Source organism: Aotus nancymaae, unplaced genomic scaffold, assembly GCF_030222135.1.
Source record: "Aotus nancymaae isolate 86718 unplaced genomic scaffold, 86718_ANA_hifiasm-v0.15.2.pri h1tg000033l, whole genome shotgun sequence".
NCBI lineage: Eukaryota > Metazoa > Chordata > Mammalia > Primates > Aotidae > Aotus > Aotus nancymaae.
The window spans coordinates 47200911-47218091 of NW_026988447.1; the positions used below are offsets into that span (position 1 = coordinate 47200911).

At 37.7% G+C, this 17181-nt stretch overlaps 1 protein-coding gene across 5 annotated transcripts in view; it reads right to left on the minus strand.

The window, feature by feature from the left end:
- SYNPO2 (synaptopodin 2) overlaps positions 1-17181 on the minus strand; it is a 169275-nt gene that overhangs the window by 10026 nt on the left and 142068 nt on the right. Inside the window, exon 5 of one of the 5 annotated variants that reach the window (XM_064383922.1) lies at positions 13698-13810. The exons of the other annotated variants lie outside the window; for them this stretch is intronic. Coding sequence (XP_064239992.1) covers positions 13735-13810 — 76 coding nt within the window. The 3' untranslated portion in view covers positions 13698-13734. Of the gene's footprint in view, positions 1-13697; positions 13811-17181 lie in introns of those variants that run through there. 5 annotated transcript variants of the gene reach the window in all.

Consider the following 17181-nt stretch of genomic DNA (forward strand, 5'->3'; position numbering starts at 1 on the left):
TTTACCCCAGTGGTTCTGCTAAAATAGATTACATCTACTTCTGCTTCTAAGCAGCCATTCCTTCATACAACCCCAGTTTCTTCCACTCCTTGAATATCTTCACTATCCTGTTGCTATCTGTTATTTTTCAAACTAAGGACAAATAATACCTATGTCATTCATTCCTTCAAGTTCTCCACATCCTTATTCCTCCAGTTTGTTGGGCAAGGCTAATGTGGGTATAATATCTTGATTTTCTTAAGTAGATGTGTGTACATAAACACAAGACCACGTGATGAGTGAAGATGTCATTCAAAATGATCGAGGAACTGTGTCATCTGGCAGATTGTATACTTAAAACTACATGTGGAACATTCTGTCTGTGTGCATTTAGAGCATTCCGTCTTTAATTGTTAGACCCATGCGAGCACATGCCAAGCACACAGCTAAAGAGCTGGCCCAATATAATGCATGCAGGGTTCCCACTGAACCCATGAGTCATCTGATGTTACACAGTCCCACAGAAGGGCTTAACACTAAGGAGGCATTTGCTACCTCTGCCTTTAAAAATAGCCAACATTAATAGATGGCTTACTGTGTGCCAGGAAGTGGGGGCCAATTGCATTATGTGGAGTGCTTCATGTAATCGTCACAACCCATGAAACAAAGGCATTATTATTATTCCTATTTTCCAGAGGACAGTGAGACTTGAAGAAGGTAAGTAATTTCTCCAAGGGTAGAAAGCTAATAAGTGCTGGGGTAGAAAACTGAACCCAGGCAGGTAGTCTCATACCAGAGTTCCTAAATCTAATTGAACTATACTTGCAACGATATTGTTTTGAGAGAATATCTTTTTCAAAAAAAGATTCAAAACCATGCAATCTAAATGGAGCGAGATCTTAAAAACTTTGGAAAAGGTCATTTAAGTTTTGATTAAATTTGGCTTAATGAATACTGGCATTTTGGCATTTGTCACAGGAACAGGCGGGTGACCAGGGAATAGGAAATACAATGCATCTCATTTAGATGCACTTCTGCTACGTGAAAGTGAGGTACCTGGGGCTCTGCCTGCAGAAGAAAAGCTCAGAGGAGCTGAGGGCCTTTCTCAGCTTAACATGAGCCATCTTTTCATGTCAATTAAATGTTGGTTTATCCGCACAGCTTGTTAATAAAACAGCTTAGTTAGCTTCCTTGTTAAACTGTCTAGAACTGGCAGGGAACACTTGACATGTAAAAAGAAAGTGTCATCTGAGGTTTACTTAGGACAAAGGAGTGAATTTTAAAGCAATGTAAACAGTCCTAGAAGCCAAAGAAGATGAATGTGATGTATGTTTTGAAGTTTAAACTATTTTATACCATAAACTCTGAAAGTGAAAAAATTATCTTGGCTGAAATGCTGCTTACACGTGCACTGTAGGGAAAAGAGCTTAGACTGATAAATATGATTTCAAATCCTTTCGCTCTTTTCTCTCTTAAACACATGATCAGTAAATACTCATCACAAATACTTTATCACACACAGATTCCGGGAGGTCCAAGAAAAGCAAAGAGGAATAAAAGGTATTTCTTTTGCCTTTTTAAATCATTCATTAGAATTTCTGAAAAGCGGAGCTCCTAGAAGGGGTGCACAAACAGAGGAAACCGTTCACGAAGCACAAGGTATTCCCATTTTTCCATTTGCTCAGGTTAAGATTTTGGGAATCAGTGTTGACTGCTGTCCATCTCACTCCACAGCTGATCTGTCAGCACTGACTTCAAAATACATCCCCTATCAGAACAAGTCTCATCCACCTCCGCTGGTAGCATCCTGGACTAAGCCACCAAAAACTCTCACCTGGATTATTGCTACTATCCCCTATTTGATTTCTCTAGTTTCATTTTTGCTTCCTTTAGTTTATTCTTAACACGCAGCCAAAACTATCCGGTTAAAACTCAAGTCAGATTGTGTCACTCAGTCCACTGATTAAAACCCTCCCATGGCTTTTCATTTCAAGAAAGAAAAAACCGAAGTCCTTTCATTGACCTACAAGACCCCACAAAATCTGCCAACTGGCTTCTTGCATTATCTGACCTCATCTCCTTCACGTTCTCTTCCTCTTTCTTTGCTCCAGCCACACTGGCCTCTTTTCTATTCCTTGAACACACCAGGTACTCTCATGCCTCAGGATCTTTGTACGTGCTAATCCTCTGTCTGGAACACAATACTCCAAGTACCAGCATGACTCCTATCTTGTTTTCTTCGGGCCTTACTCCAATATTACATGATCACTCAGCTTGGCAATTCCCTGCTTTTCTCCCCTGCTTTAAGCCTTCCCTTAGACTTACACTAATCTAACATAATGAATGTTCTACTTAATCATTTTGTTTATTTTTCTCTCTCCACTAGAAATTAAGTTTCATCTAAGGGTAAAGGTTTTTGTTTTCTTAAGGCATCCCTAGAAAAGTATTTGGCACCAGAATAGTAGGTGCTTAGTAAATATTTGTTGAATGAATGAATGATAATTTCTACATCAGGCTTCATAAACTGAAAGTTTGGTTATCTCCACCAGAATGTTAGGTCAGTTCACAATGTAGCCCCTCTCACACATCAGTTACACGTGACAAGCGGCACATACAGAAGTATCCCCACCACCTCCGATATATGCAAACCAATATGCACCACAAGTTACGTCCAACAAAACAGACAGACTTAGCCAATATTTATGAACAATTCAATTTTTCTAAGCAGGTGGAAGATTTTTAACATCCAAATAAATAATTTGCATTCAGGTCAGTGGAAGTTTAAGAGTATCAAACTGCTTTAATTTCACAATCGAGAAAAGTCTTAGAAAATTAGGCTTGAACCCTAAAGAGAACCTGAAATACTTTGCAAGATGCAATAAATAAGACCTAAAAAGAAAAAGATAAAGGAGATTGGAATTAGTCCGGATTGAAGAAGAGCCAGCTGAAAGTTGATTTACCATTTATCATGAGACTGCAAGTAGGTGTGAGGAAATGGCAGCCTCCACTAACTAATCTCTTAGAGTCACTCCAGTCAATCCCAGCTCTAATGAGCCTTCAATGACAATTTTCTTGACACTAGAAACAGCTCAACACTGGAAAAAATTTTTGCATAGAGATATAGAATCCCTTTACCTAAAAGTCTTTAAATATAAAACAAATACTCCCTTAAGGTGATTTAAATTCAATCAAGCTTGAAGTTAGAGGACAAAAACACTTTTAAGGTTATTTTGTTCTAGTCTCAATAAAATAGTCTTATCTTCATTACCTAACTCTTGCCTTCTTAAAGTGGATTTTAAGTTTACTTCCACCAAGTGGAATTTTTGGAAATTCTGTTGTAGGACTCTCTTACCTAGAAAATGAAATAGAATTTCTATTTCTTTCAGCAGAATTTCCCGGTATTACTCTGCCTGCCAAGAATAAGGCAGAGAATCAGAACTAATAAACCATATTTTTGAATAGAAAAGTAGCCAGGTAATCACATGCCCTTTAAATAATTTAATGGGCCTGGTGCAGTGGCTAATGCCTGTAATCCCAGCACTTTGGGAGGCTGAGTGGGTGGATCACTTGAGGTAAGCAATTTGTGACCAGCCTGGCCAACATGGTGAAACCTCATCTCTGATAAAAATACAAAATTAGTCAGGTGTGGTGGTGCATGCCTGTAATCCCAGATACTTGGGAGGCTGAATCCAGGAGAATTGCTGGAACCCAGGAGGCAGAGGTTGCAGTGAGCCGAGATCGTGCCATTGCATTCCAGCCTGGGCAACACGAATGAAACTTCATCTCAAAAACATAAAGTAAAATAAATAGTTTCATGAATGCAATGGACATACTCTGACATCAAAATAAGAGATAGGGTCTTGTAGCCTATCATCTTGGTTCTGCTACTGACTAGTCATCTTAGATTAACTTCTAGATTAAATTTTCTCTTCCAAAGCAATAGACTTCTAAATAAAAAGTTTTACTTGCTGCTTAAAGGAAATCTCTTTGTGAGAAAGCATAAGGCTTGTAAATGACAATGGAGGCCAGCATCTAATATTGGAAAGAATGGAAATTTGGATATCACACTGACCTGAAAGTTCTGCCTTTGTCTTTTGTTACCCCTGCAATTCAACTTCTCCCAGCCTTACTTTCCTTAGTTGTAAGATGGGAGTAATGCTGCCTACAGTTTCAAGATTACAGGCAGAGTAAAGATTGTGTTTATAAATGGAATGCCACGTAGCCCAACAAATGGAGATTATTTCTGTTATTGTGGGAAGAGACTGTGTGGCCCTAAAGGTGTCAGAGACCTGGCAGGACCTTTTGTTCAAGAGGCAACTGCATAGGCAGGCTGGTGACCTGGGATAAAAATAGGAGGGAGACTTGCCTCTGAAGTGGCATTAGCAGTGCACGCCTCCGGGGCTGCTGTGCCAAGCCTGGCTGTGCTCTTGTCGTCAGAACGCAGGCAGCTGGGCTGGCCAGAAACATTGCCACTGACCTCATCTCCCTGCTAGGTCTGAGTAGGCCAAAATATACACTTCTTGATTTTTTTTTTAACCTTCTGTTATAAGAGAATAAAAATAACGATACTCAGTTTGAGGTCAAGAAGACCAACATGAGGCAGGAATGTGTGTATACACTTTTGTTGTCTCTTTCATCTTTGAAACAATGAAAATAATAACTAAAATGTATAAAACTTTTACTCTGTACCAACTACAGTTCTAAACACCGTGTTCGTTACCTCAATTAATCCTCTCAGCGACCTTATAGTCTCCATTTTGCAAATAAGGAAAGTGAGGCACAGAAATGAGGTAATTTACTCTAGGTTGCACAGCCAGTATGTGCTTGTATAGGGAAGTTGGAGAAGTAAAGCTATCAGCAATAAAATTTTATTTAAATAATGTATTTTAAGGCATTAACTCTGTGAACAGAAAAAAAACTACTATCCCAGCAATTTTTACCCTTTTAGCTTTCTTTATTCTCAAAAAAGAAGTATGTCACTCTATAAGTTAGAGCCTGTGAAAATACTTGTATCAATATAGACTGTGTTCTGTTGAAGTAGCTGGGATTGCTGTTTTAATTTTTTATAATTTGGGGAAACAGCCTTACTTAAGTTTATTTTTATAAAACTTTAATTGGTTCAAACATAAAAAAATAAATGTTAAACACATTTTGAAATATTTTCTGAAGTTTTCTCTTTCCTCAAAAGATTTAAATAGTAAAAGTCATTCATTTAGATTCCCACGATAGAAAAAGTGAATAATATAAATGAAAAGTTCAGATTTCATCAGTTTCTACAAAGAAAAAGTAATTTTCACAATAAACAAAGGATGTTGACCTTGTTTAAAATAAATGATCTTTTGACCTGGTGGGAGCTTTGGGGTTTTTGTTTTTTTGAGACAGGGTCTTGCTCTATTACCCAGGCTGGGGAGCGGTGGTGCTATCATAGCTCATTGCAGACTTAACCTCCCAAGCTCAAGACCTCTTCTCACTTCAACCTCTCAAATTGCTGGAATTGCAGCGAGCTACTGCACCCAGGATGTGGGAAGTTTTTGTAGAGAAAAATGTCAGTACCTGGCACATGGTAAACACTTAATTTATTATGCGAGTCATCATCATCAGCATAAAAAACTAACTTTTTAAATATTATATTCAATTATAATTATGTGCCTGCTATTTGAAGTAGAGCTAGCAGCCCTTAAACAAAATTATTTCCCAACTAAAATGCCTTTTGCTTTTTTAGAGAAAAATTTTATCAGTTATGACTTTAAAAACAAGTATTCTTAAGAAGTGTGTGCATACCATGTAATAACCTTGATTTGGCCTTTGCACAATAACATTCTCAAAACTTCCCACTGATCTGTTTGGAAGCATCCTCTGTCACAACTTCTAATTACATTAAAAATATCTGACAATTCAAAGCTAGTTAATGGCAAGGATGAAGACACGTCAGCAACTATACCACCTGTGACAACAAAATTTCACAAGGATGTGGAGAATACAGGATAAGGGAAATGACTGACTTGGCCTTTGTAACTGGTTTTCTGTCCACTATGTTTCTAAGCTTATTAAATAGATCCTTGGGTTAATTTCCTAGGCCCTGGGGAAATTGTTTAACTGTTCTTTGAGAAATGTAAGATTTACTCCCTATCATATTTATGTTTTTCTCATCAAAAACATGGCCCCAGAGTGATGTTTAAAATTGAGATTCATAATCACTTGAACCCAGGAGGCAGAGGTTGCAGTGAGCTGAGATCATGCACCTGCACTACAGCCTGGGTGACAGAGTGAGATTCTATCTCAAAAATAAAATAAATGAATAAATAAAAATAAAATTATGAATCATAAATCCAGCTCTTCATCAGAAAAGGCATCAACAACTTATTTTCTTAAGCACAGAGTGGAAAAAAAATTGTTCAATTCCCTCATCACTTTAGTATCTCTCTGGTCCAAGTGGTAAGTTTTATTTAATGATATCTTTCTTGTTTGAGGGAATTTACACAATAATTTTATGTATGTTATTCCATTTTAGAGACATAGAGATGCCATAAACTAGGTGGGATTTTCAAATGTACGATTGTTTTGCTGGAATAAAGACCATCAGGAGAAACATGGATTGAAGCAGAGTGTACAATGACGGTCACGATCCTGTGCTTTTCAAATACAAATGGGAAAATTAAGAAACATCTTTTATCAGAAGTATTCCAGTATTCTTATTTCAATTGAGGTAAATGCTGCTTACTTATTTCAGAATAAGCAGCATTTACCTCAATTGAAAACACTAATTCCAGATAGATTTGTAGTCTGTCATTAATCGTTAAAAGGATGCCTTGTGATTGGAATGCGTGTCTACTTATTAAACGTTTGAAATTAGAGACCAAATACTGAATTTTGCCCATGGCTTTAGATGCTATTACAACTGGTTTTTATTGGCATAGCTTTCTTAATGCATTCATGAAACTGCAGTGTATAATTGTCTAGAGATAACATTGCATGTTAATATTATGGCAAGTTTTGCCATGTAGACCACGCATTTATTAAAAGGAGCTTATTCTTTAGTATTCTCTTGACTTCTTCCCATCCCAAAGTTTGCCTTCATTTTGATTTGATGTTAGGTATTTATTGACTAGTACAATTGCTAAACAATTTTTTCACTTTCAGTATTAATTTATGCAAATGCATTGATGAATTTACAAAAACATTGTGAGTTAGCTAAAATACCAAATCAGCCCTATTAACCGCTTTGAATATATAATGTTAGCCTAAGATAAAAAGTAGCTTCTAGAGATACTAAAATGGCTAGGTCCTTATAAATGCACATTTGAGAGCAAGAGAGAAAAAGAGAGATCCTTCAGTAGTAAGTATGTCTAAGTTCTTAAGCAATTATCCATTAAAAAACAAAACATAAAAATCTGCTGGGGAAAGGATGGAAAAAGACATGTCTGGAGCTTACATATTTGCAGAAAGATTCCCAATTGATACTAGTAAAAAAACTGGTCTCAAATCTGTTTTGATCTGTGTTTTAGATACCATTAGATGTTCTCTGGTAGTGGTGTGCAGGTTCCTCAGTTAATGGTTATTTTTCTCAGTTTCATTCTGAATCTTGTCTATTTCAGTATTAGAAAGTTTAATGCAGGAAAGTTCCCTTAAAAATACAATGAATAGATCAGTCATTCATTGACCACCTGACCACCTGGCATCAAACCTGTGCTGTGACCCAGGCTCCAGCATTACCTCTCCATTCATAAATATCAGCTCTTCCATTAGTCTTTTCTCCTTCCACTAGTAAATGTAGAAACATATATTTTACATCACAGAACTTCCAAACACGTCACCATCTTTTTTGTTTTAGAAATAAACTTTAGTGCGTCAAAGTTTTTTTTTTTTTTTTTTTTTTTTTTTGAGACGGAGTTTAGCTCTTGTTACCCAGGCTGGAGTGCAATGGCGCGATCTCGGCTCACCGCAACCTCCGTCTCCTGGGTTCAAGCAATTCTCCTGCCTCAGCCTCCCGAATAGCTGGGATTACAGGCACGCGCCACCATGCCCAGCTAATTTTTGTATTTTTAGTAGAGATGGGGTTTCACCTTGTTGACTAGGATGGTCTCGATCTCTTGACCTTGTGATCCACCCGCCTCGGCTTCCCAAAGTGCTGGGATTATAGGAGTGAGCCACCGCGCCCGGCTGCCGCGTCAAAGTTTTGAAAACAGTGTGCTTGTTAGGATCAAAGCCGTCATCCAGTTGGCCTGCCTGTTTCTTTGTTCTGTACACTCCTCTAACATGTAAGCAGCCTCTGACTGATTCTGCATTTTGTCGACGTACTACTCTATTTGTTAAGGTTAATGTTGGAGTTAAACAAAAATATTGGGCTTTTTCTCTTTGATGCATAAAGTGCATGAACTTCCTTTTTCTTTTGAAAATTTAATAATCATATTTATTTTCATTTTAAAAAGCTAATAAGCATTCGAAGTGCTTCAAAATTTTCCTTTAGCCTAGATCCCAAAATAAGAATATTTAGATTACTGCCAGATAGGTTTAAGCTAGTTAATAGTAAGAACATTTTGGATTTGGAGATAACAGAGTCTAGGGCCCTACAGTCGAGGGAAGTCATACAATCATTTTCCCTAGAGATAAGAAAAAACAGCCAAGGAAATTCAATCTTTCTAGATAATAAAAATGTATCATTCTACTCCATTCCTAGAAACATTTATACTCATTCTTGAATAAAGGCAGGAGGTCAGATAAAAATCACATTTCAAGGCCCCCTTTAGTCTTTTAAAAAATATATTCAAAGCAGATTGTAACGCAACAAGCTTTAGAATGGCTGCCTATGAAGCACTGAGAGGGAGAGTTTGCTGCCATCTCTTGGACGTTTGAAATAAAATCGGCAAGATGGGTGCTTCGGCACCTGTTCCTTTTAGACTGGGCACTAAGACTGTGGAAGCAGGTGCAGTTTACAAGCCTGGCTGTCCCTGACTGGATAAACAGGAAAACTATTTATGGGTTTTAAAGAATAAAGTTGACTTAGTGGTTTGCATGTTAGAAAAGTGTTTTTCAAAGTGTAGTTCACAGCCCACTAGCATCAAAATCACCTGGATTGTATGTTATAAAAACAAATTCCTAGGCCCCACACACACCTAGTAAATCAGAATCTCTAAGGTAGGACCATCTCTGAGGTGGGGAAATCTTAATTTTACACCAGGAACAAAAGGTGGAAAGCTATATGTTACAATGCTATGAAGGGAAACGTTTGCTCATACTAAAAAGTACTGTATATAAAGGAAATCGCATTCTTTCATTTAACATAAAATTAAAATTAAAAGTTCTAAGTAATATATTTAGCATTGCTCTTTATTTCAGTAATACTGCCCACAATGAGTTATGACATTTCAGTGGGTATTTTATAATGTATAATTCAAAATCTAGCCCATATTGGACTTACATGAAGAACTATGATCTGTACCATTAAACAAACAGTAATAAGTAGTCCAACCACAACCAACAAACGCTGGGTGTGAATTAAAAAAACAAAAAAAAGAACAAAACTCCAAGCCAAAGACCTAACTGTGGAAAGACTGGAATGATACCTTAAACGAGTACTTTATATTAGTTCAACCAGTTCCTTAGAGATTCTTAGCTCTAGAGAATGGTTTTGTAACATCTCTTTATCAGTCTTAGACTTGCTAAGAGAAAAAAAGAACTAACAGTTTTCAGTGCAGAAAGAGACCTAGTTTTGTTTTGTTTTTGATGTAATTAAATGGCACAAAAGGAAAGCAAAACTAAATCAATTTAATTGTGTGTGACACAAAAGCTATTCTGGATTCAGATAAAATTTCCAGAATCTCAGCTTGCTTTGATTTTTTTTATCTTAAAGATGAGTCCTGACTTCTGCTTCTGACTCAGAAGGATTCTAGAAGTACCAGAAAACCCACAAAAATTCCCTGGGTTTGAAAGGCAGCTGGAATATTAAGTTCCTCCCTGTATCAGTGGCTCAGCTTCTTAGAATTGTTTTTCATCACTTGCCCTGAGCTGGGAGTTTGCTCTGTTCAGGCAGAGGTTTCAGTCTTTCTGTTTTTGGAAAATGATCACGCTTCTCCGGCAAGGGATCAATTACTCTAAAAAGGCCAGGTTGCTGACCCTTTGTCCTAGGACAGTGTGGAAAGGAGGGATAAGGACAGCTGTGAGCTGTGCCCTCCTAGGTCAGCCCAACTGTTGCAGGTCTGAAGTGGGGTAGTCTCAGGGATAGAGTTGCCAACTGCTCCACTTTCGGTGTAATAGGCCTATTTAAGCTTCAACTATCCTACCAGGACCTTACTCAGGATACCAACTATCCTGTTTAGAGAATATGTTCGGTTTACAAACGTTTCTCCAGAAGAGTTCTCTTCGTATTGCTAAGTCCATTACATAATATTGGTACTTTGAACTGAACATAGTGTCTTTATAGTAGAGACTCAAAGCTGATGTTAAGTTTATTTTATAAAAATATTGAACCAGTCTTTCTGAATCTGGTCTCATTTTTGTCTACCACGAAAACAATGTTAGTACAATGGATGAACACAAAGCAAGACAAAATGGATAAACAGGCTGAATACAGAGGAATGTAAACATATAAACTTCAGTAAGAAGGAAAAAGAGAAGAAACAAAGCTCTCTCAATTAATGACTCCTGGAAATAGATCCCTTGTATCAATGTGAGATTTATAGCGACATTCCTTCTACTTTTTCTATTTTAGTTGTGGTAGGTCTCAAACTGGGATTCATATTAACAGAAAACACAAAATAACTTGTTGAATTGTGTTTTCCTCATTGGAAGTTTTTGAAATACTAGTTATTGTGTATTGAGTGCCCCTTAGAAGAAGAAGAATAGCTAGCATGTGTGGAATACTTTCTCTGTGCCAGGCACTGTTTTAGACACATAATGCATACTGTTTCACTTAATCTTCATAACAACTTGTGAAGTACACCTATGATTGTCTCCATTTCACAGCTGAGGTACTGAAGCACAGGGCGACTGAATCCTTTGTCAAAAGTCTCCCAACAAGCAGGAGGCAGGCCTGGAACTCAGAGACAGGCAGTTTGGCCCTTGAATCCACACTCTTAACCACTACAAATGTACTTCTTGTGGGCTGAAGGTTTACACACCTTATGTCATCTAATCATATGTGAAGTTCATTTTTAAAAACTGTTTACCTTTTGCTTTTCCTAAATTAAAAAAAAAAAAGCATGTCTTCTTTTTAATTTAAAAATTGGAAGGAACCTTATTTTCTGCATTATTGTTACCGAAATTTGAAGGTTTCTCTCATCACTATTCTGTTCTTCCTTTGTTTGCCAGGTAGAAATTAGCATAACTCTGGTAATATACAATGCTAGCTGGCTGGAAGTGGTGGGCATTTGAGGTATTTGGTTTAGAGCATTGTGGGAATTTGTTCAATGGAAACAAAATGTTGAGCTTCCCTTTGCCGTTACTGAGTTCTAATAAGCAAATAGGCTGATAGAGATAAAAACCACAGCTTTTCCCCATGTACCCTGTTTAAAAATGTCTATTGCTTGGAGCTACCAAACTCTAAGATGTTTCAATATTTCTTACTTTGATTTAGAAGGTTTAGTGTAACTTTGGAGTTATCTCTGAGCCATGTAAAACTCATCACTTCTGAGGAGCAGTTCCTTTTATCTGTGACCTGACTCTTCTTGCAATCAAGGTAGTGCAGTCTTGTGATTAGAGGACAGCCATAAAGTGTGACTGCTGGGTCCTGAGACTTAGCTCTCCCATGTTACACAAGTTCCTTAACTTTTCTTTATCTCAATTTCCTCATCTTAAAGTGGGACGATAATAATATCTACATCATACTTTCATCATTTTGTGGTGACAAAAAGAAGTTAATACTTATGCTTAGAGTGGTACCTAGTATATGGTAAGTCCCCATAATTTTTACCTTATTAGGGCTCTATGATTTTAAATTAAAGCAATAAAGTTTTGCAAATGTAATGAGATTTTACAATTATCCTAGAAGCTCACATCTTCTTTTTTTGACGTTGGTGATGGGATTGTTCAAAACCTATGTTTAGAATCTATCACACTAGTTCCTCAGGAGATGTTTTCAAAATAACAATGATATAAAAAAGGAAAAAAAGCCACTGGAAAAAAATGTAAGGTTTAAAAATGTTCTTGCTGGGAAGTCTTTGATGGAAACAACTGTCAAGAAATCTTCCACCCAGGAATGTTTGAGATGGGAAAGGTTTGCTGCCTCATGCCCTTGACTGCTATCCTGACTGAGATTGGCACCACGACACTCTAAGATTCCAGGGATAACTACTTTTTAGAGTGTAGTTTGAAATACTGAAAACTTGTGACTCCCTGAGCATTATTCTGTTTAGAATTATTCTTGTTGAAATGCCTCAAGTAATTGTTGGTTTAGTAGCAAGCCATGCTGGGTGCTGATTCACTACTTAATAAGAAAGTTCCCTGAATTACATTTAGTTGAAATGGCATAAAGCCAAAGGGAGCACTTCCTTTTATGCAGAGACTTTGATTATGCTCTATTTTAAAAAACCACATTCTTCCCCATTCCCAGCCCATGAACAACACCTATTCATTCCAAAATGAGAAAATAAAAGGATTTTGAGAAGTCATATAACATTGCTGTCAATTTCATCTTTTTTACTAATGGAACAGATGCTTCTTTCTCAAAGATGGGCTTTCAGTTTCAACATGTGTTATAGCATCTGATTTTCTGAGCAATCTTGGGAAATGGAGTCTTTCCTAATATCACTGAATGTGGTCAAAGCCATCTGTGAAGCATGGACAGTGAGGCTCTTGGTGAATCAGTTTGGGAAATTCACAATTAAGCAGTCTCAGGGAGGGAAATTCCGGGGTCAGATGAGACTGTGGAAACCACTCAGTATTGTAGGGAGAGCACAGGTTTGGATGTCAGATGAATATCTAAGTCTAACCCTAATCCACTGCTTATAAGCTTAGTGATTGTTGCACAACTTGTTTATCTGCTCAGATTCAGATACCTCACCTGTAAAATGGGAATAATACCTTCTTTTTCAGTGTAATTCTGAAGAATAAAGGAAATCACAGTATAATTGGTTAAGAAGCCAGGCTGCAGACTGAATCCAGGGGCCATTACTTAACATCGTATGATCTTTGGCAAGTTACTCAGCCTCTTTGTGCTTCAGAATCACATCTGTAACCTATAAAATGGATATATGATCATATCTAGCTCACAAGGACTGCTGATTAAAAGCAGTAATCTATGAAAGATACTCAGCACAATTCAGGGCCCAAAGTTTGTGTTCAGCTAACTTATGTAAAATATTTTCTACGTATAGTAGAAACTTAATATGTTATCTCCTGCCTTTTCTCAGGGCCCATGGGATTATTTGAATGACTGCCACAGCTTCTGTCCCCACCCATGTCATCCTGACTTGAACCAAAATGCTTGATTCTGAGTTGTTGCGTGGCCTTGGAAACAGATTATTTCACCAAATAAAAGTATCAAAGATTTCCTGACTTCTACCATGTATCCTGAAGAAAAGACAAATCAAAACACTATGGCTTTTGTTATTTACTTCCAAGAAGAACATTTTGCTGTTTATTCTTAGAATGTGCCTTTTTTTTTTTTTTTCAACTCAGGGACAAGTGCAATCTTTTGATTTTTAAAATTTTTCATGAACAAACCGTCAGTAGTTATTAAGGAGCCCAAGAAGTAGGAGCTGTGAAAGCAGGATTTCTTCATGTTACCTTTGAATGTTGTTATTTTAAGTATTAACATTATCAGGTAGAGAAGGACAGGTAGGCTGGGAAGTAGGTCCTTGTGATATCTTGACTAGAGATCCCAGATTTACACAGATTTACATTTCACCAGTCACAGAGCACACATAATTTAGATAAACATGTCAAGAATGACATAAACAGAGGTAAACATGAGGAGCTTTACATTTGGAACCAAAACATACAAATTAGAAAAATTATTACCTATATCAATAACAAAAAAATTACTTAAACTCCAGGACTCTTTAGAAGTCTAGCTTTCTCCCCTGTACACTTGGGATGCACTTTATTGGCTGACAAATCTTTGATAAAATCAGAAGTCTGAGAAATATCTGACAGGATTTGATACTTTAAATTAAATTTCTCTTTATTCAATTGCCTCTGAATAGTGCTGTGATTTCCAAGTGCCAGGTAGTTTCGTGTACAAATATACAGATCACAGAAACATACAGTTTTAAAAAAAAAGTAAGACACTGGCTGTACCTGATAACATCAAGAAAAAAGGTAATTCTGATTCGAGGGCTTCTCCGGAAAGGAGGGTTTCATTGGCATGACGCTCATAGGATGACCACAGAGGGACGACAGTGACTGACTTCTTAGAGCAATTTTGCCTGGTGTCTGGATCCTGTGGGAATTTATTAGCCTGCTTTGTGGCCCTTGGTCAACCCTGGTGGGACATCTAGAGAAGAACTCAATTCTGCTTTTCCCAGAATAATTGTTGACTAACTCGGCAGCACTGAAGTGTCACAGGCGTCTCTGTGTCCCCCAGAGTCCAATGATATGTGGACCCAAGGCCAGCGAGGGTCATGTTTCTGGGAATACAATGTTGGTTCTTAGAATTTATATAGTTTTTCTCATGAACTTATAAAAATGTTTAAAAACAAACTCGACAACCCTGATTTTAAGAGGGAATGAACATACGCCCCACCACTTCCCTCTAGAAGCATTTTAAGCATTTAGCTTTTCAAAAAACAATCATTTCTTTTTGATGACCATAACTTCAAATACCCTGCCTACTGGGCCAGTGGTGACTCATAAATAGCAACTGATTTCAATAACTAACCCTTAGAATGTGGGTGCTTGCATAAGCCCTCGTTTATGCAGCAAAGGGGGGCATTTATTTGAGAGATTAAATCTAAACGCAGACACTAACAGCCATGTGTCTTCTGCTCTTAAGAGGGTTTACTGTGAAAGAGCCACACAGAATGTTTGACATGCCTTTCAGTAGCAAAATGACCTTCAAAGTTCTTTAACCTCGTAACTGCAAATAAGAAAATGGTCCCACATATGTTAGTCCACCCCCTTTCAATGTCGATCATGTGTTTTTGACATCTCAGATGTGACTCTTGCTGCGAGGCCAGAATTTAGGCTGTGTGATCATTCTCAGCTGTTCTACAATGCCTGCTTCTTGCAAGAAGTTGGCACTTTCTAGAATAGCTAAATAACCCTGGCTTATTTTAAAGAACTATTTGTCACTCAGATTGGTTTTCCTATGGTTAAAATAAGTGCTTCTTGTGAAAATTAAATAAAACAGTTAATGCAAAGCCTTTATATGTGTTATCACTAACAATCATACTAGATATATTTTGAAGTACAAAGTTTCACATGCTCTAGAATGAAAACCCAAATGTGTCTTACAAAACATGTTCCTAACAAGGTATGCTTTACACTATCAATGCAGAAACTATGTTTTTTTCCTGTCTAATAAACAGGATGTGTCAACATGATAAATGTTCTAAGATTAAAGTGGCAATGCTCAGATTCCCAGTCTTACCAGTTCTGGGACTCACTCTGGCCTCCTAGAAGACTGAGGGGAATATGCTGTACTTACATGTCCACGGAACCTTCCTTCCTCCTAGAATCTCAAGGGTTATGCAGATTCACTACAGCACAACATTCCGGTCAGGAAGAGAGGCTTGACACATTATTAAGGGGAAACTCATGGAAAGAGAAATGTTTAAGGTCCTGCAGAAAGAAACTGTGGTGATCGTTTTCGTTTATATTCTAGTGCCCGTATTTAAACCATGCAGTGGATTGGGATGATATACATAAGGCACTTAACATAGCATAGGAACACAGGAAATGATTGCCACTCTTGAGCTGGCAATGAAAACCAGCTTCATGGATGCGCTGCCTAGAAATTAAGCTAAGGACAAAGGAAGAGGCAAAGTCCTAAAAACTAAACAAAAACTGCCTCCCTAACACCTCATAACCAGCGGACCAACCAATCAAACTACTGCTAACACAGCTAAGCCAACAACACTCAGATTGAAAGTGTGCCCCATGGTAGGGAAACTGGTGAGTGGAGGTCTAACTCTCCCTTCTGTCACACTGAGATCACTTCCTTGGCCCCAACCTGAAAGGTGGCACATACAGCCCCCTGGTGGAGAGACAGGGAAAGGAAATTCCTCTTACTCTAGGGAGCTGGTTAGTCCTCCCACCCACTTCCCATCTCCCTCAGAGTGAGGTCAGACTTTGCTGTGGATATTGTTTTGGAGAATTTCCACCCTCTTCTATAAAGTGGGACTGTATGGTCCAAGATGAGACCTATGCTGCCAGTGCCCAGCTGAAGTCATAGATGCTTTTACTGCATACCTGACATGCCTCTTACAAGGTTTTGGGGAACTCTAAATAGTCCTAGGATGACCAGAAGATATAGTCATGTTATTTGTGTCTTCAGTTATCAACTCCAAATAGTGGCTCTGCTAAGATTGCCACCTGTCCAACAGGAAATGGAAAGAAAACACTTCTCATTCCTGCATGCCACAAACCACTAGACAACTGGAAATACTTCTGGGTCATTATCATCCTAGGATACTTTTGAGCCGATGATCTCAAACTGACTACCTGTGTGTTCCACGCCTTTCCTCTAATTCATGCCGTTCTTTAAATGCTATGTTAAGAATGCAAAGCTATAAAAATGATCTTTTTTCCTGCTGCACCGTAAGAAGCCTTTTTTGGTTGTTCTATTAGAAAAGAATTCAAAATGCAAGCATTCAACAGATTTCCTTTGCAGGGAACAAGTCATACAAACAACTGTGTTACATAATGAATAGATTGCTTTTTTCCTTTATCCTGTATTAATCTTAATTGATTCCCCAAAAAGGCAAATAGGAGACCAAGTTACATCCTGCGGTTGTAACCTCTAGGTAAATTTCCGCCAAAAGCAATGAAAGATTTTTCCAGAGAAAAAGCAGAAGAATTAGCCCCATTGTTCTGCAGCTGACTTAATTCTCCTTTTTATGTTTGAGAAATACCTAAGGCTTACAGTTTTACAATGTATGGAGAAACAGATATGCTAACAATGAAATTGTTGTGGGAGCCATATAGAGAAATATCAGAGGAGTTACTCAGATCAGAATAGGTCATACAATGAAGATACTTTAAAATATGGACATTGAACAGATAAAGAAGATGGTAATATTTTAATAGGATAGTGAAAAATATAGC